Source organism: Myotis myotis, unplaced genomic scaffold (genome assembly GCF_014108235.1).
Source record: "Myotis myotis isolate mMyoMyo1 unplaced genomic scaffold, mMyoMyo1.p scaffold_m19_p_7, whole genome shotgun sequence".
Lineage (NCBI taxonomy): Eukaryota > Metazoa > Chordata > Mammalia > Chiroptera > Vespertilionidae > Myotis > Myotis myotis.
In genome coordinates, this window is record NW_023416379.1 from 2,319,179 (window position 1) to 2,346,559 (window position 27,381).

Genomic DNA, 27,381 nt, shown 5'->3' on the forward strand with positions numbered 1-27,381 from the left:
ATCACTGAACTAGACACTGATTGAGGTCCTAAGGATGTTGTCACGTGCAAAAACAGACATGGTCCCTGCTCTTTCAGAAACCAAGTAAACAAAAATAATAGTTGAAGCAGAGTATTAAGGTACGGCCTCAAAGAAGCACCTCTCACAATACTTCATATAGCAAAGCGGTGATAATTTTAACTTAAATGGAATTTCTATCCTCACTTTCTATAATTATAAAAGCAAAATATGCAAATCGACCGAACGACCGAACAGCAGAACGACCGTCCCGACCACCATGCTATGACACGCACTGGCGCCAGGCAAGCCAAGATGGGTGCAATGTGATTGTTGGGGAGCCCCGCCATCGCCCCACGATCGCCCTGAAGAGCGAGGCCCAGGCCACCCTCTGCATGGCGGTCGATCACAGAGCCCCAGTCGGGTGGGCAGCGCCTCCCTCTGCTGGGTGATCGATCGCCCCAAAGAGGGAGGTCCAGGCTACCCAGCCAGCGGCCAACAGAGGGAGGCTCAAGCAACCCAGATGGTGGCACTGCAGCAGGTGGGCTGGGCTTCCCTATGCAGGGCAATCCATCTGGGGGCCCTGTGATCGATCGCCCCAGGCCAGCCAAAGGATCGCACCCCACGCTTGTTGCCCACAGAGGGAGGCAACCGGTGGCGGGGGATGGGGGAGCAGCACCGCACAGATGGCAAGCAGTGGCAGCAGCAGGGGCAGGGCCAGCTGCTGGCAGCCGGGGGAAGGAAAGCCCCGATAGGCCCTGATCGCTGGCCAGGCCTAGGGACCCTACCCAAAGGGTCCTGGATTGAGAGAGGGCGCAGGCTGAGCTGAAGAACACCTCTTCCCACCGTGCACAAATTTTGTGCACTGGGCCTCTAGTTATCCTACAACATAATCTATGGAATTATGAAAACACTAAAAGTTGTATATTGAATTCAGTGGTTATGTTGTCTATATGATGAGGATATAGACATCTGAGAAGTAATTATTCAGGGAAAACTGAGTCCTCAGACAGGAAGCCAAGAAGGGCTCCTGATTCCTCTAGACCAGCGGTCGCCAATCTTTCAGACCTCACAGATCACCAGTGGACTGGTTAGCGACCACTGCTCTAGATTTCACATTCCTGCTTGAGACTGAGTTTCTAAGAGTAGACTTGTTTGTCAAAACCCCTTGGAGGCCAAGCCAACCAGACAACTGCCCAAGGAGGCATCTCTATAGGACACAGTTTAAAATGAATTCTCTTTGATAAACAAATATCCAGCTACTTGCTACTCCATCTCTACTTCTCCTGTTACCCCTTTCCCAAGGCTGATTTAAGTGCCACAGCGTCCCATTACTGGGAATGAAACAGAGCTGACAGACTGGTGATGGTAATTAGTTAGAGAAGCACCTTTTAAGCGCCGAATTTAGAGTAATGAGGTCTAACATCTGTCCAAGTGATTGAGTCCCTTCAAAGTCTACCTTGCAGACTTTAATCATGGTCTGGTTAAATGGATTTCCTAACAGATAAGTACTTTCCTTTTTTCCATTTTATAGTTAGGAAACTGAGATTTTGGGATTATGCACTTTACCAAATACCACATAACTTGTGAGTCAGGATCCAAGCTTAGGTCTGACTCCAAACGTTGTATTCGTTTACTCAAACCACACTGCCTCTTCAACAATACTGCTCCATCTCCCCAATTAAATTTGGTTGCTGTTAGAGCAAGTGGTCTTACTAGTGAGAAAAGCAGTGATGGCAGACAATAAAAGAGAAGTGAAAAAAGATGGGGGAGAGAGTAGAAATTGAAGATATGGATAAACAAAAAGAGGAAAAAGTAAAAAGAAAAGAATGGTATAATCCAAAGTAAACATAGAATGAAAAGTCAGATGAGATTCTCATTTAACATCTATCGGGAACTTGCTGCGCGTCCTTCAACAAGTCATTTAAGTTTTCCATGGTCTATGTTTACTTTCATCTATAAGGACATCTAAGATAACTCTAGACCTAAACTTCTGAGTCTGAGAGAAATAAATCACTTCACTGAGTAACACATATTTATAGACTGTCTGGCACATTAACAGTCCGCTAATCCTGAATTTCTAGGGTATGAGGCGCGGTGCCGGGTGCCGGGGAGAAGTTAGTAAGCAACATGGTCTCTGTCATCACAACTCCTCTAATAGTAGGAACTGGTTTCTATGTAAACAGCCTAGAAGGCTAGAGTGATTGATAGATGAGACCGAGTATCCTGGGATATGAATACCTGGACCTGAACACTAGACAGAGCAAGAAAGACCAAGCTAGGGAAAACTGGATTGAGGTATGTAAACCCTCATTTTAATTATTATGAAGGAAAGAAGAATAAAAGTGGAAAAAACATAGATGTGTTATTTATCACTGATGACACGTGAATGCGTTGGCAGAACTGATATACGAAAAAAAAGCTTAAAATATATGCTGCTGGCCCCTCGAAATTTTTCACCAAAACCTTAGCTTTTGGACTCCTAATCCCATCTCTATACCACACTGATATATTTAGCAATGCCTATGATTATCCAGGAAAGTGGTACTGTGTTCCTTGCTCAAGGTACTTCCTCCATTTACTCAAAAACAGAGGCCAATGAACAGCTGTGTATTTTAGAGTAGCCAGACTAAGGTTTAAAGATACGCACATTACCATTCAACCTAGGTATTTGTTCCCTGAAACCACTACATATTCCCAGTAGAAAGCTCATAATGAAAAGAATTTATAAGAACAAAGTTCTGTCTTCAACAAGACCTGAACTGATAGGGACAAGTAGAATATTACTGATTTAAACAAAATCTAAAAAAAAACACCTTATTTCACACAGTACTCCACACCACTACCATCACCTTGGAAAATGAATGAAATCCAGTCATTCACACTGAATCTCTCAATAGTGGTTTAAAATCAAACATTTCTAGGAAGACTACATATAGCAATATCTACCATCTTTAGTTGAATAATTTCATAAGCAACAGAATAAGCTGTACATTAGAACCCCACAGTATACTTCTTCTAGTTTCATCTTATGTTAAGATATATAAAATCTTTGTGTTTTTTGAAATTGAAAATAAAGCTTTCCACATGTTGACTTACTGAATGAGGAGCATTAGTTAAAATATTAGTATACTTTATTTCTCTCACAAAGGCTTAGCTTTTGGACTCTATCTCTGAATACTAAACTTGCCACAGCTTACCTTATGCCAAATAAACCAAATGACCAAGCAGCTAATCACTGATATGGGAATAAAGAAGTTGATTTATTTTAAACTTTGTGAATTTCAGAGGTGGCTAAACATTCTAATTTATCTTCAACATTATATACTAAGCTTACTTCTCCTATGGATATAATACAATCCACTTAAAGTAATTTAAATGAAGCTTCTGACAAAGGTACAGTTACTTATACATATTTTAACAAGAAAAATATCATGCTCCTAGTTTTTCTTGGTTTTCATACCTGCAATCTCATGCATATACATAACCTCAAAAAATTCTTTCCTAAATAGAGAATTTGTACAAGTTTTTCCTTCCTTCTATCCTTGCTTTCTCAGCCATCAAGTATTAAATTCCCACATTTACTTTAAAATTAAATGCTTCAATAATTCTATACTTAAGAACACAGACTTAGCACAGCTACATTCTTATTATACAACCAGAGGCCCAGCTAGCTCGCTCCAGCTTGCCTCAGCTGGCCGCCCCGCCGCAGAGCCCAGCCGCACCGGCCTTTTATGATATAGATGTACCATGCAGCCCAGAAAATATAATCTATCACATCAGAGTCGTGTGTCTAAACAAAGCCTAATAACATCCTAGAAGTAATCCTTATTTCCCTTCAAAACCCAAGTTTCAATAAGTATACTAAGGAACATTTTTACATTTACAGTAGTACTGTTACATTTTAGACATTTACCACCCTCGAATAGGTCTCACTTTCTAAATAATCCTCAACTTGAACATAGATATCTGCTAACAAATATGTGTATTATGGGGGAAGTGCACCTCCAAATACATGCTACAATATACAAAGATTCAGAGTTAAATACTCAAGTCTGTATACTGGATCAAGGATTAGGTTATTTCTAGGAGTGACAACCATTAGTCACTTGGAATAAAAAGTAACAAAGTCCAGATTTCCTATAATAGAAATTCTACCATTCTGTACCTAAATTTTATAAACTGTTTAAATATAATGTAAAACAATAAAGACTGGTAGTTTATGGCAGAGCTTCTATCAATTGAATGTTCCTTATAAACCCAGAGTATTCTGCATCCCTTAAGATGGTAGTCCATGATATAAATGCAGGAAAAAAAATTACATAGCATATGACCATAAATGTATTAAGTGGATGTCAATTCTTTAGGTGTATCATGTACTAAAATATAAAAAGGCAGCAATATATTTTAGATATTTACTAAAATACAAAATGTATGTCCTAACAGCTTTATATACAAAGTATAAGCAACTTTAAACCATCTACAGCTCTTAAATAGAAACAAAAGTGTCATTCATCTGAACTAAGCAGGCCAAGCAAAATATCCTGTGATTCCTATGTTCTTCTCCTCAATGTCGAAATGGGTGGATAAATTTAAAGCCTGTTCTCTCAAGAGTTGCTTTATAGGCAATTTTCTCCCAGTATCAAGGTCTGCAATTTCCATTTGGCTGCCAGTTTGCGATTAAATTCATCACCTTTATTATAAAAATGTGCTTTACTCCATGGCCTACTGCACAAGAACTATAAGGAAAACATTTTTCATTGCTAACGGCAAAATCATTCTAGGGCAGCCACCACATCCACTCAGACATTAGCTTCCTCAACCTGATGTAGTGGCCTATCACTCACAGGAAAAACCTGTAACAATCGTGTAACTCAGAGAAACTAAATTCTATAAAAATGCCATGTGAACTTTCAGGTTTTTTTTGGAGAAAATGCAACCAAACTCCTAGTTTTTATATTCATTGTTATTGTGAATAAACTAACCACAAGATAAGAGGTCAATACACAGAATATTTCCAAATTTCAGTAAGATGACAAAATAATTTCTGGATGTTGGATAATTAAGTATCCATATTTTATTCTATTATTTTAAAGTTCATGGTTTGTTTTGCAGCTTATCTTTCACTATCTGGGCAAACAGCCAATGGTAAAAGGTAAAATGCTAAGTGTCCAGTCATCCGTTCAACCAATCAAAGCGTAATATGCTAATGATATGCTAAGGCTGCTCACCTGCTCGCTATGACGTGCACTGACCACCAGGGGCAGACGCTCCGGCCGGTAGGTTAGCTTGCTGCTGGGGTCTGGCTGATCGGGACTAAGTGAGATGGGCCGAACATGCCCTGGAGCCCTCCCACAGTCCCTCCCTGGCTGGCCAACCTCCATGTCCCTCCCCAGCCCCGACTGTGTACTGGTGGGGTCCCTCTGCCTGGCCTGCGCCTTCTCACAATCTGGGACCCCTCGGGGGATGTCGGAGAGCCGGTTTCGGCCCGATCCTGTAAGCCAGGCCGAGGGACCCCACTGGAACATGAATTCGTACACCGGGCCTCTAGTTAATTATTAATTATAAGATATATATATATTTGTATTTATATAACACTTCTTCCTGAGTTTACATCCTTAATAAGTAGCTTCCAAGAGAAAAACAAGAAAATAAACATTTCCTAAATAAATGACATTAAAGCTAGTCACCATGACACATTTAGGAAAACAATATTACTCATCTGTGAGATTTAGATTTATTGAAGATTTATCTATGTAACATTTACTTCTACAATCTTGGCCTGAATGCCAAAAGTTCAGCAATCTTGTCTTTTTAAGTAAACTAGATAGTATTCATTTTAGAATTTATGGGGGAGAAACAAAGAACGAAATTTCACATTAAGTAAGGCCGGTAATCAGAGGAATTATCAGATTACATAATATGTGGACCTAGGAGGAATTTTCATCTCCTGCTAGAAAATGATGTGGTCCCTTCCACCTTAACCTGTGTGTGCCTGCCAGAGCAGTTAAAGCACTGTAGAGATTTTTTATTTCCTTTCTCTCCAAACTGCATGGCTCCTTAAGGATTGAACTAAAGCTGTTCATCTTTGTATCCCAGCACCTGGCAAAGTGCTGGATTTTTAATTTTTTTTTTAATGCTTGCTGAAGCCTAAATTGCAGTGGAGGTCAACATCAGTTTTGCTAAAACTACATAGGTCACAACCTATTAAATCTAAAATATTCACAACCAGCAATTTTTAAATGGAACAGAACAAGAAAATACTAGATTATGTCATAGGTAATACAAACAAATGTTATTTCATGAAACTTCCATTTTAGTTGTTTCATTATCCTATCTAATAATAGACAAACATGATAATTAACCGTACCTCCAACATGTTTCCCATTGGCTAATCAGGGTGATATGCAAATTAACTGCCAACCAAGATGGCGGCCAGCAGCAAGCAGCTGAAGCGAACAGGAGGCTTGCTTGCTCCATGATGGAGGAAGCCAAGGTTCCTCGCCTGCCGCTGCAGGCCTCTGAGCTGCACTCTAGGCAACTATGTGGCAATTATAGAAGCTAAACAAACTCCAGAAACCTGCTTTCAGCCAGCCCGGCCTCAGAGCTGGAGTTGCAACAGTGTTTCAATTATAGAAGCCAAACAAACCCAGATCCCTGCTTTCAGCAGCCGAGGTCTCAGAGCTGGAGCCGAGCCTCAGAGCTAAAGCCGACTCTCAGCTCCAGTAACAGCCATAGAAGGTAAATAAATCCCAGAATTAAAAAAAGAAAAAAAGGAGAGATTGGGAGCTTCAGTCGCCTACCAGCCTGAAAACGGCCTTCAGCCCCTCACCCAGACTGGCCAGGCACCCCAGTAGGGACCCCCACCCTGAAGCAACAAAATGGCGGCTAATTTGCATACTGAAGGCGGGCGGCAGCGGGCAAGGCTGTCCACGGTCCGGGACGGGATCTGTGACCCTGCCGGGCAGGGGGCACTGCGGGAGGCTGTCCGCTGTCCCAAGACCTGGATCTGTGACCCTGCCGGGCGGGGGGCATTGCTTGGGGCTGTCCGCTGTCTGGGACCCGGATCCGTGACCTGGCGGGCGGGGCGGCAATGCTTGAGGCTGTCCACGGTCCGGACCCAGATCCGTGACCTGGTGGGCGGGGGGCACCGCAGGAGGCTGTCCGCTGTCCTGGGACCTGGATCTGTGACCCTGCCGGGCGGGGGCAGCACTTGAGGCTGTCGGCGGTCTGGGACCCAGATCCGTGACTTGGCGGGCGTAGGGCACCGCGGGAAGCTGTCGGTGGTCTGGGACCCGGATCCATGTCCTGGCGGGCGGGGCGGCAGTGTTTGAGGCTGTCCGCGGTCCCGGGACCCGGACCCGTGACCCTTCCCGGCGGGGCGGCAGCTCGCACAGGGCCGGATCGGCCAGAGTTGGGCAGGGCAGGACGCCTGGCTTCCACCCAGCCCCAGTCACTCTGGGCAGGTGAGCAGCGCAGAGAGCCTCTGGACAGGGGAGGCAGGCCGGCGGAGGGCAGCCTGTACTCCCCACATGGCAGTGGTGACAGCTGTGAGCGCATCAAGCGGAGCCTGCAGGCTGAGCTGAAGTGGCGCCTGCAGGCCATCAGCGCCCAGGAGTGGCTGCACAAGATCCGCCTCCTGGCCCAGAAGGTGCAGGATCGCAGGGACAGCCACCGTGGCGGGCCAGACTGACATCCTCCTGGCCACACCACGGGGTTTGCGGATCTGCAAAGCCAGAGGCCTCCGGTGTGCACATCCCCCCCTGGTGTGCGAACATCCCCCAGAACACTGTCACCCACCCGCGCCTGCAACAGTTGCAAACCAAGGCGTGCACAAGTTCCCCCTGCCTCTCCACCGCACTTCCATCAACCCAGCACGCCTAACCCCCCCAACAGGATGTGCACACATCCCCTCTGATGCGCTCACGTCCTTTGGAGAGTGTCTGGGTGTTCTGGGTACTGAGGGTGGGCGCTGGTGAGATGACAGTGAGAGGGCGGAGTGGTGATGCCCTGTTCCCACGGAGGCCAGTGCAGCTACGAGATCACCTCTGGGGGGTTAATGCAGGTGCTCAGGCGGGAGCAGGTGCAGATAGACACACCTGGTGGGCACGGGCGGCCCTCGCTGAGGTGCCTTCGGTCAGTGTTCAAGATCAAGAACCCAGAGGCTGAGAGGAATTCCGTCCTCTCAGTGAAACAGTGGGATAGTCGGGGCGACTGTAGAGGAGGAATGTGCACTTTGGGTGCCAGCACCCATGAGCGAAGGCTGCCCTGACTGAGCCTCGCTTGCTTGGGGTCTAGCGCACTCCTGCCGGGCAGCGGGTGACAGGACGTGCTTTTCCGAATTAATGAGAGAAAACATTGATTCTCCTGCTGCCCACAAAGGTGGAAAGTGAAGTGGAGAGACATGTGGGGAGTGAGCGAGGTTCCCTGTCTGGGGGTTCCAAATCTGCTGTTGGTTTCTTTCACCGCTGACTAGAGATATACAGGGTGTCCCCCCAAAATGTATACACACTTTGAATACCTACTAATTCCAATGGTTTTAAGTATAAGAAAGAAACAACAATGGAGCTGTTATCTGTTAAAAGTGTGGGCACAAACAGGTAGTTGGACATTCCCTGAGGGGTCTCAGATTGGAGAGGGTGAAGGCCAGACTGAGGGGCCCCTCCCCCCCCACCCCCAGTGCATGAATTTTGTGCACCAGGCTACTAGTCTTTATATATAAAAGGCTAATATGCTAAGTGTCCAACCGTTCAACCGGTAACTATGACGCACACTGACCACCAGGGGGTAGATGTTCAATGCACAAGCATGGAAACATGGGACAGACTGATGAATCTCAGAGGGAAGGGGGAGGGGGAGAGTGAGAAGAGATTAACCAAAGATCTTATATGCATACTAGAGGCCCTCAGCCTGGCCTTCGGGGATCGGGTCGAAACTAGCCCGATGCACAGATTCACACACCAGTGGGGTCCCTCGGCCTAGCCTACAGGGATCAGGCCAAAACCGGCAGTCCAACATCCCCCAAGGGATTCCGGATTGTGAGAGGGCACAGGCCAGGCCAAGGGATCCCACCAGTGCATGAATCCATGCACCGGGCCTCTAGTCTAAATATGTGTGTATGTACATAATATATAATTCTTTACAGGTAGTATTTAAAAAATTTAAGATGCATACTTTTTCTGGATCATATATATAACATTTTTCTAGTTTATACTGTCAGGATGTATGTACCTGTTATTCAATAAATAATATTATCAAAGAGACTCCTGATTCTCAAAATCAAAGACTTCTACTTTGAGAATCCTCTTAATTATCACCACTTGCTTCAATACTTTTACTCTTTCTCCCTTCTCAGGCCCCAACCCATCCACCTTTAAACATCCATAAATAAAGTAACTAAAAATTTGGACAACTTGAGACAAATCTGGACAGCTGAGACACATCTGGCAGTCACCATGCAACAAGATAAAACTGCTGCTATGATATACTTCTCATGTTCAGTTAATATATTTCAATAAGAAAATCAAGAGTGTTAGAACAGCCAAGCATTTTTTTAGAGGCATCTCCACTAAATTAATCACCCTTCAGAATTTAGACAGACCTACACTAGCCGATGAAACTACAACCTGTTTGGAACATCAACACAAACACCTACTAGTCTACCAATGAGGATCTAAACTGAATATTTAGAAGACAAATAGCCTTCCTACTTTCCCTTATCTTTGTCTTAGTCTTTTATCACATTATTCTAGGACAAATGACCTAAACCGGTGGTCGGCAAACTGCGGCTCGCGAGCCACATGCGGCTCTTTGGCCCCTTGAGTGTGGCTCTTCCTAAGCCTTAGTTAATAAGTTAATAACAATGTACCTACCTATATAGTTTTAAGTTTAAAAAATTTGGCTCTCAAAAGAAATTTCAATCGTTGTACTGCTGATATTTGGCTCTGTTGACTAATGAGTTTGCCGACCACTGACCTAAACCTATGAAGAATTGGGGAAAATGAATAGCTTATGCTAACAAGTATTTGTTGTGTAAAATATGGACAGTGAAAGTTCTTATGTAAAGGTACACTAAGCCGCTCCTAGACCTAGATTCAGCCTGCTGGAGAAGGCTAATGAAGAGTACCATGAAGCTAGGAGAGTCTTTTGCCTTTGACTTGTATAATTTAATGACCTATCACTCTGTGCATTCCATACTTGATTTTTTCTTATTTAGAAGAAAAGTTAAAAATACCCTGGCTAGGTATTTCAAGAAATGAAATAAAATGTAAATAATTAAAGCTACTCACATCAGAAAGTAGTCACATCACATATATTATCAGTCACGACATAATTCTCCATAGAGCAGATCAGATCCAGAGATATTCTGACTGGCTAATATCACATACAAGTATATTTCTGTCACAAGAGCCAAATGAGCAACCATTCCTCAAACAAGCTGTTTCTAATATGTAAAATTTCTTTATACCCTTTGTAAATAAACTGCATTGACATATACAATGAAAGAATGGAACTGTGATCTCTAAGATCCATTCCAGATGTAAAACCTCAAAATTATAGGTTTTTTTTCCTTGAACAAAGACACAAATTATTCTTTATAAAAATCCTTTGCGCCTTCCAGGTCAAATGTTATTCTACCATCTACCCTTGTACTTCCTGCTTTGTAAAGGCTGCTGAAAACTAAATCTCATCAAAACGTCATTTTATTATGACTAACAGCTGTAAACTACTGCAATCTAACAAATGTAAATAGTTTTCTTTTCAAAATTTAACAATTCCTCTTCACCTAACAGTTCCCAAGTTTAAAAAAATTTATGCTTAAGTCAGGCATATGCTAGAACATGAACGTATTTTTTCTATGCATATCTATTTCAAAGTATTTTCAATTTTATGTTTACATTGTTGGGATTCTACATTAACTTTCTTTCATTTGGAGAATCATATGTTTTAAAACAGCAAGTTCAAATTTTTACTTAAATAACAATACACTGAATTAAAACAGAAGTTGCTATTGAAACCTTTTGCCTGAACTGTTATATACTTAAAACCAAAAAGGGCAGTTTTTCTTGATTCCTTTTAGATAAAATTTGAAATAATCCCCAACTAAATGAAATTTAACTACTTTTTTCAAAGGGTACTTTGATCTGACTTGAACCAGAATTCTCATTAAAAAATAGGATTCCCAAACAATTATTATTTAAACCCTCCTCCCCTAGGATCCACAGCTCTTCATAATCCTTCTAATATTTCCCATAATGTATCCTTAGACCAGCCGTGGGCAAACTACGGCCCGCGGGCCGAATTCGGCCCATTTGAAATGAATAAAACTAAAAAAAAAAAAAAGACCGTACCCTTTTATGTAATGACGTTTACTTTGAATTTATATTAGTTCACACAAACACTCCATCCATTCTTTTGTTCCGGCCCTCCGGTCCAGTTTAAGAACCCATTGTGGCCCTCGAGTCAAAAAGTTTGCCCACCCCTGGGTTAGACCATTAGCTCCAAAAAAAAAGAAGGAAGGAAGGAAGGAAGGGAGGGCGGGCGGGCGGGCGGGCAGGCAGGCAGGCAGGCAGGCAGGCAGGCATTCCTTTTTACCAAGTAATTCCAGAAAAAGTCAGTTAAATCAACTTCGCTTTCTTTACTGCAGAATCCTGGATATTTTTCACCTGTCAACACATGCTGATTCCACAAAAGGTGGCTGCAGCACTTGGACTGCAGAACCCTGGTTCTCAGCCCACCTCAAGAGGCCAACACTGCACGGAACACACTTAGCAGACATGTTCCTAAACCCTCCATCAACTCAGAGTTAAATGAGCCACTTCAATCTCTCCCTTCCAACCTAAAATTGCAGTTTTGCAAGCCATTAGAGCAGCAGTTCTCAACCTGTGGGTCGCAACCCCTTTGGGGGTCGAACGACCCTTTCACAGGGGTCGCCTAAATACATCCTGCATATCAGATATTTACATTACGATTCATAACAGTAGCAAAATCACAGTTATGAAGTAGCAACGAAAATAATTTTATGGTTGGGGGTCACCACAACATGAGGAACTGTATTAAAGGGTCGTGGCCTTAGGAAGGTTGAGAACCACTGCATTAGAGGAAAAGCAAAAGGCGAGGATGATGAAAGGCAGGCATAGGGCTAGACTCAGGCCATACCCCATGGACCAAAATACGCAGCAACTCACACATTCACTAATTCAGATGTACCTCTTCTTCCATGCACCCGACCCCAACACATCACCAACATACACAGAGAAAAAAACTAAAAGAAATGGCATCATAATAAAGAGTTAAGTAAATCCAAATGTAGTACGGAAACAGAATAGAAAACCCAAAGTATACACTGATTTTTTAAATAGTTAGAATAGAAATTAGGTAGCAAAATACAGGGAGTTGGGAAGTCAAGAATAAGAAAAACTGACAATGTGCAGTTACCATAACAATCTATCATTTTATACAATACATACTAAGCAGAAACAGGGAGTCAAGTAAGAGAAAAATATCAATGAGTCTGCCATTATCAATAGGCAGCAGGGCATCTAAAGCTTTCTACAGCAGGGAATGCCTTTCTTTTCCTACTTGAAACGTTCTCACATTCAAGGAAACTGTTCCCTGTGTCTAGAACCCTACTTCCTTACCTCTTTCTCCACTTCAATCCTATCTCCCCGCCGCAAGAGCCAGATGAAACTTTACCTTTTCTGAAACATGCCATAACCGCTCCAGCCTCAAGTGACCTCTGGCATCAGTCTCCAGCTCTCTCTTGGTATGTTTATATTACCTTATACTACTTTTCTTTTTGTACTATTTACTCTACTACTCAGACAACTGAAAGGCAGGAAAAGAATCTGAAACTTTGTTGTATTTCTTACACCTGACATACAATACAGCATGCATTCAAACATTTTCAAATAGCATAAAAAATTTCAAATAAATATGTCATTAAAAACTAATGTAAGATATGCAACTGACATTAATAAAAAAATTTACATGTCATGTAATAGTAATCACCACTGGAATGCAGCATAGAATGCTTATTTCCAATTAATCGCATTGCAAAAGTAAAAGAGCTTGGTAGTCACAGGACCTAGTTACAATACTTCGTGACTTCAGGCTTTGCAGTGAGTAATAATCTTCTGAAACCATTTCATATCACACAAGCTTCCTGAAAACAAAGTGGTATGTCCAATAGAGAACGGTTCAGTAAATTATTACTCTAAGATGAAAACTATGCTATCATAAAAATATATTGTCAAAGAATATGAAATGGCAGATGGGAATGCTCATGATGCAATCTATTTTTTTAAGAAATACAAAGATAGTAGTACAATAGAATCCAAATGTTATTATATACCCAAGTAGAGGGGGGAAAGCAACTAGAAAAATTCCATCACAATGTTAAGAGTGATCATCAGTGAATTATGGGTGACTTTCATTTTTTAAGTAATACATTTTAGAGTTTTTCCATCAAAAACACTTAACGATAACAATAAAACAAATGTGTGTAGCTCTTTATTACAACACATTTTTTAATGATTACTCAGAGTAACTAAACTTCTTATAAATGCTCAAAAGACTTTAAGAATCAAACTTAAAAATGCATACACAAAATAGGCCTTTGCCTAAAAAAAATATAAAATTCAAAGGTTCAAAGACAATATACCTCTCTACTTTCACCACTACCTTTCCCAGAATTCAGAGACCACAAATCATGCTACTGCCACAAGTGAATTGAAAATGTCTGCATCTCCAATTCTCTACATTTTAGTAATAATGAAAAAGAGAAAAAGAACAGTGTGTATGTGTGGGGGGGGGGGGGGGGCAGTCCTACAAAGGGATCCAAAGAATGTCTTCACCCCTAGTCCTCTACATAGAAACAAAGAGGACATACATATTCTCCCATGCCTGAATTCAATTCCAAGTAACTGAGGGAAAAGGGGGCATTTATCTGACTTGGCAATTTTAAAAAGCTCAAAAACTAGGAAAATATAACTTAGATGTTATTAACAAAAACATATACTTCCAAATCATATCTAAGAAGGAACTTAAGTAAGCAATTTCTTCGACAACTGTTAAGGCATATTTTAAAGCAAAATATACAATATTTACCTAACTAAAACAACTGACAAGGAATGCTGTAAACTATAATAAAGTGAGATAAGATAACCTTTATACTGCTGATAATTTTTTATTACTACAATAAAACTATAATCCCCTAAAGAGATTACTCTTCAAATAACATGTAATAGTAAACTCTGGCACACATTATCTTCTGACTTGTATTATTCAACAGAAATCAATCATCTGTTCAAGACTTTAAAATTGCAAAGATAATATACAAATAAGATACCTTTAAGCAGACTGGACTCAGTCCCCTGCCAAAACAAACAAAACCCTCCAAACTAAGCTGTAAAGACCAGAAAGAGTATCCTAAACCAGTTATATTTTATGAAGTCAACATACTCACATACAGTCTCTGAAAAAGACAAGTTCTTTAAAGTAGTATCACAACTGATTTACATGCCTCCTCAAATACTAAACTCAGTAACAGCTATCAGTCATATTCCTAATCAACTCTTCTCCTTACAATTTAAAGGAGAAAAAAATCCTATTGTAGCCGAAGGGCTGTTTCTGAATACAGTTTAATCACTAAACACTGTCTTTTGTGTACTAATATCACCATCTGCTGGAACATAACTTCCTTACTATTAAAAGTTCTTAAGGATAAAAACTTTCGAGTAGAAATTTTACAACTACTTAGAAACAAAATGTTAATACTTGATTTCTACCTTGGGATTTTCTCTTACCTCATAGGACTTTAAAAGCGTCAACAGCTATACTTTTTTTTTTACCAACATTCTGCAGAAGAATTCACCAAATTAAAACAATTGGCCTATTATGTTCTCTTTTTTCTATTCATCATGCTGAAGATACTAAGTACTAGTCTACACAAAACTTTTTTATCTCCATAAAAAACACTAAGTCCTGATTTTAAAATATATGTACATTTCCTCTAACTCCTGCTGAACATGGGGTAAAAGCAATCAGTACAACAAAAGAACTCTGCCAATAAGTGACATCACAAGGTAAAAAAAAAAAAAAAAAAAAAAAAAATCAGTAAAAAATAAACACTTAGTATAGACAGAGTAAGGCCAACAAAAATAATATAATATTCTTAAATTTTATATTTTTTTAGGCAAAGGCCTATTTTGTGTATGCATTTTTAAGTTTGATTCTTAAATGTCATCAAATTAGAAGAACAAGAGGTCACTGGCTGCATCTATAATTTGTAACGTGTCTAAAATGTATTTTAAAAGTTTAAACATATTCAGTATTTTACTATTATTAATATTATTTTAAAATATATTTTTATTGATTTTAAAGGGGAGGAGGGAGAGGGAGGGAGGGAGAGGGAGAGGGAGAGGGAGAGGGAGAGGGGGAGAGGGAGAGGGAGAAAGGGCGAGAGAGAGAGAGAGAGAGAGAGAGAGAGAGAGAGAGAGAGAGAGAGAGAGAGAGAGAGAAAGCATCAATGATGAGAGAGAATCATGGTTTGGCTATCTCCTGCATGCCCCACACTGGGGATGGAGCCTGAAACCCAGACAAATGCCCTAACCAGTAACTGAACCATGACCTCCTGGTTCATGGGTCAACACTCAACCACTGGGCTATTAATATTATTTTAAAAGTATTTTCCTCATATTGTATGGTAAGGTTTATTAAGTAATACTGTCACTGTCAGAAATCATGTTATTATGGTGGTGGTAGAAAGATAGGATTATAAAATAAAATGTAATGCTAAAATTGAATTGAAAATACAAACATGAATTCATGAATTTTAATATCAATACTGTCTGGCTCCAACCACAGAAAGTAGCCTAAAAGTAACCTCCCCTGACAGCAAGGAACAGGTTTAGTGCCTACACTCCCATCTCTAACAACACTCCCAATAAAAAGAACTTCGGAGAAATGGCCAAGTCTAGCTGTGGGGCAGGGAAGGTACCAATGAGGTTGGGATAGCAAGCTGTTCCACAAAGTCAGATTTCAATAGACACAGGAGCCAGGTAGATCACAGCTGGCCAAAGTCCTGGCAATTGGCACATCAAAAAGAGTAACTGTGGTCTAGTGAACATAGTAAGTCTATGAAAATCTAGGAGCCCTTAGGATGATCTTGAAAGAGAAAGAGGAAAGTCCTTAGTCACCATTTGAGGCAGCAGCAAATCAACTTTACTTTGAGAACCAACCGACAATTAATAAGAATAAGCGTCGATCTGGCTTTTCCATTGGAAAATTATTTTAGAATAGCAATATATTCCCTGCTGGTAAAAACAAACAAACAACAAAAAAAAATGTTACCTCTTGAATACCCAACTTTGGATTACCTATGACGTGACACCTGAACCTACTCATTCCTTTAGACCTAACTTCCAAAGTATTGTATACACAGGGATAAAGAATCAAGCCCCAATGGCAAGGAAGTTTATCAGTCAGTGTCGGAAAAAAAGAGGAGGTTCTAGACTTAAGACTTACAGTCCTAAGAACCAGATTAAATGAGAGTTCCACAGTCAGCTTCTGGTTTGGACAAGGCAGTTACATTTTTAGGGAAAACTACATAAATCTGAGTATGGACTGGCTATTACACCACATGTAGGATTAACCCATTTGGCTCTGTGATGTCACTATGTAGGAGAATGCTAGCACTTAAAGATATATAAACATTTAGAGATGAAATGTCAGATATTTCTAATTGACTTAAAACAATCAACATTAAAAAATAAATATAATTAAAGTAAAATGGATGATGAGTGTAGTATAAAGTTCTCAGAAAGTCTACATTGTACTTTTATAACACCCAGATTTCACAATAGATAAGTGAGGTTGGGACAAAATTTTCTCCAAGTCCAACTAACTTAAGAATTCCTAAAATTCCCTCAAACGAAGAATTTCTTCAATTCTCTTTAATTCAGAGAAATGAAAGCTCAAATCTAAGTAATCAAAAATTGAGCTGACAGCTAAATGAGCCCGACATCTTTAATACTGCAGTATGAATACAGACAGAATCTGTGGGTAAGAAATAAACAATGTGTGTATGTTTATTTTTACTTAAAGTACATCTCTCAAAAACCTCTAGAGTTTACACTTAAAATACAGAAAGCTCAAAATATATTTTTATTAACATTTTATCTTAGCTCTTCACAGTGTCCAATTTCTACTTCCCTGAACCCATATATTCTATACTCTTTTTTTCTAAGATAATGTTTTACTTTTTTTTTTTTTAATCCTCACAGAGGACATGCTTTTATTGATTTTAGAAAAAGGGAGAGGGAGAGAGCAAAGAACATCAATGTGCGAGTGAAACATCGATTGGTTGCCTCCTGCAGGGGCAGACCAGGGATTGAACCTGCAACCTGGGTAGATGCCCTGATTGGGAATCAAACCTATGACCATTCTTTGTAGGGGACGATACTCCAACCAACAGAGAGAGCCACCCAGCTGGAGCTACTCTATGCACTGTTGTTAGTTTACCCCAGAGCCATTATGACACCCTGATATAACCTAAGCCTTCAGCATTTCCTTTCAAAACTAGAATAAAATGTACACTCTTCATCCTGGCACTCAGGGTCCACTGCAACAGGGCTCTCGCCTCCTTCTGGCTCTAATTCTCCACATGCATTTGCCATTCCCCAAAGTCTTTCAATTTCCCGTTACCACTGTGTGACACTGCTGCACTTCCCTGCCACCCTCCCAGTCACTCAGTAAGTCCTACCAAGTATTAATACCAATTCAGGTTCCACTTCCCAACAAAACCTTACTGGAAACTTCAGCTCAAAGGGACTTCGGAACTATCCCAGTGACTGTCGTGAGTGATTCTCCTGCACAGATGGAAAAACAGCCTCTGTTTTCTTCTTATTCCCTATAAATTCCTGTGTCTGATTACCAACCCTACCAAAACATGCTGCCTTACAGTGGGAGACTCTTCTGCATATGATACTCTGTAGCCTCTGAGTACTTTGATTTGAGGTTAGCAGGGCAACTGAGGTTAGATATCTTGTCCAAGGTGACCAAATAATTAGCTAACTGCAAAGTCATAATTTGAACCCAGGTCTACTCGTCAAAAAAACGTTTACCACTTTGCTCCTTGTAGACAGAAAGACAAATTCGTCTTCATCTGTGTGCTGGCTCCCGTGTGCACATGTATACACACATCTACAGAACTGACACCTGAGTGCCCGTCAGCACAACGGGAGCATAACTGCAATAATGGTAGTTGCAATAGCAATAGTAGAGGATTAGGTGCAGTTTATTACAGAGTAACTGTATTTGGCCTTGATTTGACATTTGTATTTCTTCTTAAAAATCTTATTCACCTGCCATCACATAGCATCGATTCTATCAGAGGGATACAATGGCCGTAATACAGCATGCAAAGAACTGTACTTTATACTTGTTTTGAACACACTTGAAAGAAACGGTCCATGCTTCAGATGCAGGCATCAGGAATGGATGCAGTGGCTACCTAGGGCAGCTCCCATTTCTACTCAATTCAGCATCATCCACCTCCTAGCGGTCACTCTTCAAAGTTGCTACCTGATAAATCACCCTACACTAATCTAAACTGATGCAAGTATAATACCTTACTGATATGAATCACCTAGCAATCAATGTTAAACTTCTACATTAAATCTTCCAGTCAGAATGTTAAATTTCCTTGCATAGTTAATTAAATTGTTATTGTAGTAATAACAGCAACAATACTAAATACATACTAGATTTATCTGTACCATATTATTTAAAGAGCTAAGACTCTATCCTTTGGTTACTAAGAACTTTTAAGTGAATGAGTTTAAATCTCTAAAAATGCCTTTACTTTCTTTCTCACTTTCAGCCTCTTAACTATAAAGATTTACCATTAAAAAAACAACAACTACATTCTAGTCCAAGAATCTGATCAGCATTTGCTCAAGTTCCACATATCACAGAATGAAGCAAACCCCCATCTGCCTTTTCTTCATGTTCACAACCTGAGGCCTCAGCAGTTCTTGGCACATGGAACCCCTCTGGGCTTTTCTTCTCGCTTCACCTATGCGGCAGGCACATTCACCCAACAGATCGCACCGCAGCACTGAGCACCTAGCTCCAGCTCTGGCGCTATCTTGCCCTGTGATTTAGACAAGTCACAACCCCTCTAGACCTCGGTCCTGCACCTGGGAAATGAGAATAGCATCCCAGGACTCTCCGGTTCCTTGCAGTTCTGAAATTCCATGATCTTCCATGACTTTAACTTTCCTTTAAAAAGTTATCTTTCCTATTACTTTTCAGGTTTTCATATATACATCTCTTCATGTACTCTTTATAAAACACTTTTGAGAACCCATAAAATATTATGACATTAAGAGGTAATGAAAGCAGGTTTCAAGTAATGCGTTTGCTTTTACCATGCATTTTCCCATTTCCCTTAAATGTAGTAAATATATGTCCACTTACATATTTTTTATATTCAATTTTCCAATATATTTTAATCTGTTAATTTAGCTCAAAAGCCAAGGGCTCCCCCAATAATTTGTAACTGACCAGGGGTCATGCCCTTACAATACCTTGTCCTGCACAAAAGCAAAAAGCAAGGTGTTTACTTAAGATCCACTCCCCTTTACACTGTTGCTATATAATCATTTTAATCCTGGGGCCATGCAGATAATTCATCACTTCCAAAGCCTACCTTGTTTCGGAACTTCGCCATCCTCAGCACCCACTCCCGAGGATTTCAAGGCCAGCATGAGTGCCACCCACTGCCCGTTCCCCATTACACACATGTACGCTTGCACACATGCCTTCTTCCTTATTCCCATGGCCATATAAAATGGGCCCATCTTTGCATTTTGTTGTTTTCCTGACACTTTGATACCCTTGAAAAACATACTAACTGACAAATTCTGCTTTATCATAAATAATGTAATAGAAATGGTACAGCAAACTGATTCAAGTCACCAAATTTAGTTTAATAAAACTAGGTTAGAATCAATGTATGAAGCAGCATTACAAACAAACAACATTTTATTTTGTTAGACTTGATAGGATGGTTGGATTTTCAAACTAGACTTTCTGCTTCAGGAAACTGAAGAAATGGTGAAAACATTAAGTTGTTAATTATAAGACTTCTGCACAAATCACTTAACTAGTACAATCTATATTGTTAAACACTCATGACATTTATTTAAAACACTGTTAAGACTAAAGCAGAAAAATATACTCCTTTTAAAAGGGTTAAGTTTCAGTTAACTGAAAATTTCAATTTATTTTCTAAGTAATGGCACGGTTTCAAATTAGCTTGAAACACCTGTGCTTTAAAAAATTGCTACTGTGTTAAATTACTGTAACTGCCGCATGAGTTTAAACTCAGCTTTCTTCTAACTAAAACCATTCAGATAGTCTTTTTTTATCCTGAACACAGCAAAGCAGCACTTACGGACGGGCACCTTTCCTATTTATTGTGCTTTGCACAGAGTACAAGGCCTACATATCGGTTGAAAGTTGACATTTGTAGGCAACTGTCTAGGGAAAACACTGATCTATGTAATTCCATAAATGACAAAACTTTCAAGAACTGAAATGGGCACTGAGAGCCTTTCTCTACTTATGGAATGACATGCTTTGTGTAAGAACTGGCTAGAAACTGCTACTTATGCGATTTTATCTTTCTAATTCTCATTCACACCAATAGTAGCAAAGTAAAATTAAGTTCCTGAGGGCAATTACTGTAAATAATATTGTAAGATTTCTAAAAAATGTCACTTCTAAGAAAAAAAGTCATTTTTTTCTAATTGCCAAAACCATCACCAATTGTTATACAATTTGCTTAGTCCCATATTTTTAGAGGAACTAGAAATAAAAAAGAACATAAAGTGTCAACCTAATTTATTAATTCAACAAACATCTGAGAGTGTACATGTCACAGGCTGAGGTGGGCATCCTCAGGAAACTAATTTTAACAGGGTAGACAGACAAGAAAAGATAATATCACAATGTGAAAGCAGGATAACTACATAGAGAGTAATACCCAACACAGATTTGGGTTGTATCTATAGCTGAAAGGAACCAACGTTTTGCCGCCCGTAGCTGCCTTCGAGGATATTGATTCAAAGTTGATTATTAAGAAACAAGACTGAGAAAGCACCTTTGCCCTCCCTTCTTTCCTGCCCAAGAGATTCAGGTATAAGAACCTGCTCCAGGGAGGGAATCTCAGGATGCAGCCTGAGCCTCATTTAAATTAAGTGCGGTGGACAGAGGGGCTTCAGACAGGGCCCGGTTAGCTGGACGGGTCCTGTGTGCCATGGTTTCTGAGTTGCCTACAAGAATTTCCCTGCCATCTGTGTTCAGCTCTTCCTCAACTACCTCTAAATGGCCCTTTCTAAATTATGAACCCTAATACCCGTCTTCCCCCCTTTACTCTTGTCCAAAATGCCTCCCAATGTCCAAATATGAATCCCAATGTGGCCTCCCGTCTCTGGAATTCTCATGCTTGTGTGAATTCCCCACATACATGTATTTAAAATCTGATTGTCTCCTGGTAATGTCTCTTAGCTTAATTTGCCCAGCTAGAACTTAGAAAGTGAGAGGAAAAGTATTAATATTTTTAGCCCCGCCCCAGTCACATTTCATTGCACTAACAAACTGTGCTCATACTGAAAAGTTTGATGCTATTTTTGCTGACAAATGAAAATAAAGCTGTAAAAATCTTGGACATCAAACAATGTAGCTATTCTGGGCCCCAAAACTGAAATGTCAATTTTTAAAAGGGTTTGTATAAGCATCCCCTAAAAGTTCTCATTAAGGGAAAAATAACTTATTGCACTTAAAATTCACAATGAACTGTCTTAATGTCAAAAAATAGAGGGGCCCAAGAATAATTAAGTCCTGTCACTATGTAAGTAAAAAATTGACACATAATTCCAATTATGACTTCCTGACATGGGCCCACGCACTAGCCCTACCCGCTGGCCAAAGCAGACCTCGGGTACCTTCACAATAGTTGGCAGACCAACAACCGAAAGTTGCTCAGTGGGCTGTGTTTATGTTATCAACAAATATAACCAACAATGGCACAGCATTCTCCATCTCCAACTGAGAAAGGCAAGTTTTACTTGTAAGTACACCATAAATCAAACAAATTGTATTAACTACATGGAACTGCAAGAAAATTAAAATGTAGTTCCATTCCAGATTATTAAAAGCTGTCCCTATGATCAAACTGGTGTAATTCTCTAAAACAAAAACCTTACAGATCTAAGTATCCTGGCCTCAAAAAGGAGTATCGGGCCTCAATAAGACAAGGTCGAAGCATAGGGATAGGGCAATACTGGAGTCTTCTGTTGCAGCACTCTATTATCCCTCAAGAAGCAAATCAAAACTGCTTGTCCTTATGGAAAAAGGATGACTTCAATCAGCTTCAGGACAATGATTTAGTGAGGAGCTAATAACAGAAATATGTGTGCACAATATTTAAAAAGTCGGCTTGTTTTCACTGATATTCCCAAAGCCATTTTAGAAAAATGCTCATACCAAACATACTAGAAAATGCAATTAGCAAAGAGACCTATTTCTATGAACTCCATCACATGATATCCTGGGGAGTATAGCTTTTTACTACAAAACATGTAAACTGGATAAAGTTTAAAAAAGGAGTCACCTTCTGCCTCACAGTATTTGAATACATATTCTGCCTGTGGGGGAGTTAAGCTTCAAAAATACAGAATGAATGTTGAATAAATGGTCTATGATAGAAATTACTCCCATTATTATTTTATACATTTGGTGACACCTCCTGGGTGAGGAGAAAAAAGGACAATGGAAAGAACTGATTATAAATATTGGCTTCCTTCTTATTACTACTAATTCAAAGAACTGTGTACAAAAGCAAAATCTTTGCTCCTGAAAAACAGACTGATTAAAAATATACATTAATTGCTTTAACTTAAGTAAAATCTGTTTGTCACAGATACTGATTACTGTCAACAATCCATCTGGAAAGAAAACCCTAAACCTTAAGTATAAATGTATACAGCAAGAGGCCTCGCAATACCAACTATTAGCCACTTAAATTTTAAACTAAAATTATTGTAGAGAAGCAAAATTTAAAAAAAAAAAAAATTAAAAATGATGTTAGAAAATTAAGGGTTTAATACACTCAACAATGAATGCATAATAAGTGGAAGTAAACATCAGCATGGAAAAATGTTAACTGGCAAAGCAGGTTTTAATTTAAAATACTTTTGCCCCCCCACTTTTAAGGGAGAGCCGAGTAAGTTGAGGTAAAAAAGGGAATGTATAATGCCCACCCCCCCACCCCCGCCAAAAAAAGAGCATGAGAAAATGAAAATGCATTTTCCAAACCAGTAATGGCAGAATCTAATCTAACACATTTGCTCTTTTTCTAAGCCACACACAAATTTTTCAGATATTCACAATAAAAAGATTTAGGCTGGCCTTCCTCATAAACCACATTATACATGTTAATTCTCATTACCAGCAGCTTTAACATCCCCTCTGCCTAAAAAATAAAAAACTCAAAATCTGGTTTTAAAATCCCTAGCTCTCCATTTTCCCCTATTTGGAATTTTTAAGTCAAATTGATTTAATTTTTCAATAAAATTCTTCTCAATTGTAAATTGCAATAGTTTATAAAAACCGAATTTTCATTCAGGTACTGTTACTGCTTAAGTTTCATTTTCCTGACAAATGTTTAAAAAAGCAAAAATCAAACAATACACAACCTCATAATAACTGCTCTTTCCCATGGATATTCCCAAAGTTCAGTTGAAAACTCCCGGAAGAGGGAGTAGTTTAGATTTTAAGGCCTGGGTTTTATCTGTCATCATCCCTATCTTCAATAAAAGATTCTTAAGTACTAGAATTATCAACTAAGGTACACCCTTTATATTTATATGACATTTATATGACGGTTCCAACTTAGAATGTGCTCACAACTTTAAAAAGCAACCATGCTGAAGAGCCTGGGAGGAAGGTCTGACACCCCTCCCCCCTCCCCCAAAAGAGGGTCCACAGTCCAAGCGCAGGCGAAGGCTAACCTGGCCTGGAATTAAAACCCTTGTCTAAAGCATCCCGGCGTGAATCCACGAAGGAAATCCAGAGCCTCAATCTCAAATGTGGAACTCGCCAAATAAGCATTCTCACACTGACAAGCAAAAATCTTTAAAGCTTACTTTTGAAAAATGTTTTAAAATGTAACTTCAAAAATGCAAAATTCTCAAAATGTCTAATTACCAGAAACTACACCTAACGGAACTAAGTACAGTACCGTGATTAAAATAATCACTCAAGTAAAATTCACAGTTTTATCTAAATTGAAAAAGAATTTTCCAGCCAAAGGAAAATGTAACCCCTAATCCCAAACAGAAGTCCTGATGAATTTGTTTTGGACAGTGACAGGCCACAAAGGGGGGAAGCCCCCCTGGCCAAATTTCAGAACGAAATAACCGGCACGAAAACAAAAGTGATGCTTCAGAAACCAGCTTTTCCTTGAGGCCAATGGAGTTGACAGTGAGGCCAACAATGACGGGAAGCAGCTGATCCACCCGAGAAACAGCCCCTTTCCTGCGTTTGTGCTGATAAACCCGCTTCCCACTCGGCCTCAGAGGCCCGGCTCCACGGGGAAGCGCCTTTCTGCCGGCGCTGACGGTTAACCACGTCCACACCAAACCAACCAACCACGCTCCCTAGGACCTATCGCCCTCCACTACCTGCCCGGCATTTAACACTCCAACAGGCACTATGTCCAGCCACAGCGAAATGAACAAACATTTGTTTGAGGCAATGACAGAACTAGAATTTTAGACTTAGGAGGTTAAAATGATCTAGTCCAAGGTTAGCAACTTCCTAACAGAGAACAAACCCCAATTATCGGAAGTTTTAGATCAACACAGGAACATGGAAGCATTTTAGAACTAATCAGAGGCTCTCGTTCTTTACTTTTTAACATAATGCGCATAAGTGCTTTAAAAATAATCTCATGCCATTAGACTGAATTCAAGATCTTAACTCAGGGAGAGCAACGTCACAGGATTGAACCCTCAACATCGCCCGGCCTGTGTTCACGTTCCCGTCCCTACAGGCTGCCCGCTCCCAGGAAGGAACCGCCGTCACGGAACCGGCCCCGCCGCTCCCGCGGCCCCGCACCCGCGGCGGGAGGAGGGTAGCTGTGTCTGAGTGTGAGTGTGAGTGTGAGCTGAGTGTGAGCCGAGTTTGAGTGTGATCGGAGTCTGCGGGCGCGGGTGTAACTCGGGCGGCGTGCCCGCGGAGTCCCGTCCGCAAGGACCGGGGGGAGTCCAGCCCTCGGCTCCGACCAGCCTCCCGCTGACCAGGACGACGGGCGCCCCCTCGCGCCCGCACGGGGAAGGCCGCGGCGGCGGCGGCCAGCTTTTTTTTTTTTTTTTTTTTTTTGACATTCCAGAAAGTTTTCTGCCTCCACGATCCTTCAAGTGCCGCGAACAGCAGCCCCTTAAAGGGACAGCGGGTCTCCGGCCGCGGGAGGGGCTCGCCGTGCCGACCGGGCGGCCGTCCAACAGGGTCGCGCTCGGGCCGCGGCGCCAGCGCGGCGAGGGCTCGGCGGGACCTGTTCGCACTTTCAGGGCTGTCGGCCCGGCTTCCCGGCCACGGGGCTCCGGTTCTTCGGGAACCATGTTCATCACGGGAACGGGTCGGGCCTTTTATCTGCACTGACACCGGCTCTCGGCCTCGGCCCCTGGCCCGGCGCCGCGGGGAGAAGCCCCCGCCCAGGCCCGGTGGGACCCAGAGCCATTGTCCCCCACCCCGAACAGCTCCCGGTCCCGCCGAGCGCCCGCTGCCCGCTGCCACCCCCGCAGAAGCGCGCGGCCCGGAGCCCAGCGGACCCTCGGGCGCGGCTGCGGGACTGGCGGCCGGACCGGAGCCCCGAGCCCCGAGCCCCGAGCCGCCGCCGCCCGCGGCGCCCCCCGCCCCCGGCTCCCTCGCCCCCTTCGCCGCCGGGTCCCGTCCCGAAGCCGCGGGCGCGTCCCGAGCGCCCCCGCGAAGTTGCCGGAACTCGGCCCGCGCGGCGCCCCGGCCGGGCCCCGGGAAGTTCGTCCCGCGGCGCCGCTTCCCCAAACAAAGGCCCCCGCGCCCGGCGGCCGCCCGCCCCGCCCCGCCCGCGGCTCCCTCCGGCGTCCGCGCGGCGCAAACTCCAACAAAGCGCCGCCGGCCCGCGCCGGAGCCCCGCGTCCCCGGGGAGCCCCCGGGAGCGGCCCGCGCCGTGTCCTTCAGGCGCCCGGGGGCGCGGGCCGGGCTCCTCCCCGGGCGGCCCGCCCAGCTCGCCGGCGCCCACCGGGGGGCGCGGGGTCCCGGCGCGGGGTCCGGGTGGCGTCCCGCCGCGAGTCCCGCCCGCCCGCCCGGCCCCGGCCCCGCGCCGCCTCCCGCCCGCCCGGCCCCGGCCCCGGCCCCCGCCGCTCACCCTCGTCCAGCAGCCGCTCGAGGTGGTTGAAGATGCCGCAGAAGTTGGGGAGGCTGCTCATGAGCTTCTTGTCGTTCATGAGCTGCATCAGGTAATCCGGCGTGGGCTTGGGCTTCTCCTTGGCTTCCATCTCCCCGACCATGTTCCAGGCTCCGCCGCGCACGCCGCCGCCCGCGAGGAGGGAGGGGCGGGGAGCCCCGGCCGCCGGCCGCTCGGGACTCGGCGTCCCGCTCCGCTGCTCCCGCGCCGGGCGGCCGGACCGCGCGCCCCCGCCCCGCAGGCACTTTCCGCCGCGGCTCCGGGCCGCCCGCCCGCCCGCCCGCTCGGCGCGGCTCCCTCTCGAGGCGGCGGGGAGGCGGGTCTCCGCGGGCCGCTCGGCGCCGGACGAGGAAGACCGGCCGCCGCCGCCGCCGCCGCCGCTCGCTGGCCGGTCGCGCCCGCTCGGCCGCCGCCTGCGCCGCGGGTCGGGGTCTCGCCGGGCGCCGCTGTGCCGCTGCCGCCGCGCTCCGACCGCGCTCCTCCTCTTCCTCCTCCTCCCGCCGCCGCCTCCTCACTCACTTGGCGGCGGAGTTCGCCTCAGTTCAGGCGGCGCTGCCCGCGGCGGCGGGGGGAGGGGCGGCCGGGGGCGGGCGGCGGGCGGGGCCGCGCAGGGCGGCCGTTAGCGGGGCCGGCGGCTCGCTCCTCCCCCGCCCCGCCCGCCCGGGCCGCCGGCCGGCTCCTCCCGCGGGTGGGCGCTGGGCCGCGCCGGGGTCGCCGCCGCGGGCGGGCGCGGAGGGCGGGGGGGGCTGCCGCGGGCGGGCGGGCGCTAGGGGACGGGGACTCCCCGCAGGACGCGCCCCCGGACGCCGCCGCCCGGCCGCATGCCCCTCCCGCGCGACCGTGTGGAAGAGCCTCTCCCGCCCTCCCCG

General features: G+C 43.4%; 1 protein-coding gene across 12 annotated transcripts in view; it reads right to left on the reverse strand.

Moving 5' to 3' along the window:
• QKI (QKI, KH domain containing RNA binding) overlaps positions 1 to 26,998 on the reverse strand; it is a 136,898-nt gene extending 109,900 nt beyond the window's left edge. For 8 of the 12 annotated variants that reach the window (XR_004968679.1, XM_036316012.1, XM_036316007.1 and 5 more), the window contains exon 1: positions 26,474 to 26,753. Coding sequence is in view for 10 of the 12 variants with exons in the window: in XM_036316012.1 (XP_036171905.1) it covers positions 26,474 to 26,615 (142 nt within the window). In the remaining 2 variants the exon portion in view is untranslated. Of the gene's footprint in view, positions 1 to 26,473 lie in introns of all 12 variants that reach the window. The other 4 variants (XR_004968680.1, XM_036316016.1, XM_036316018.1 and 1 more) reach the window with 2 other exon arrangements.
• Positions 26,999 to 27,381: the final 383 nt, after the last annotated feature.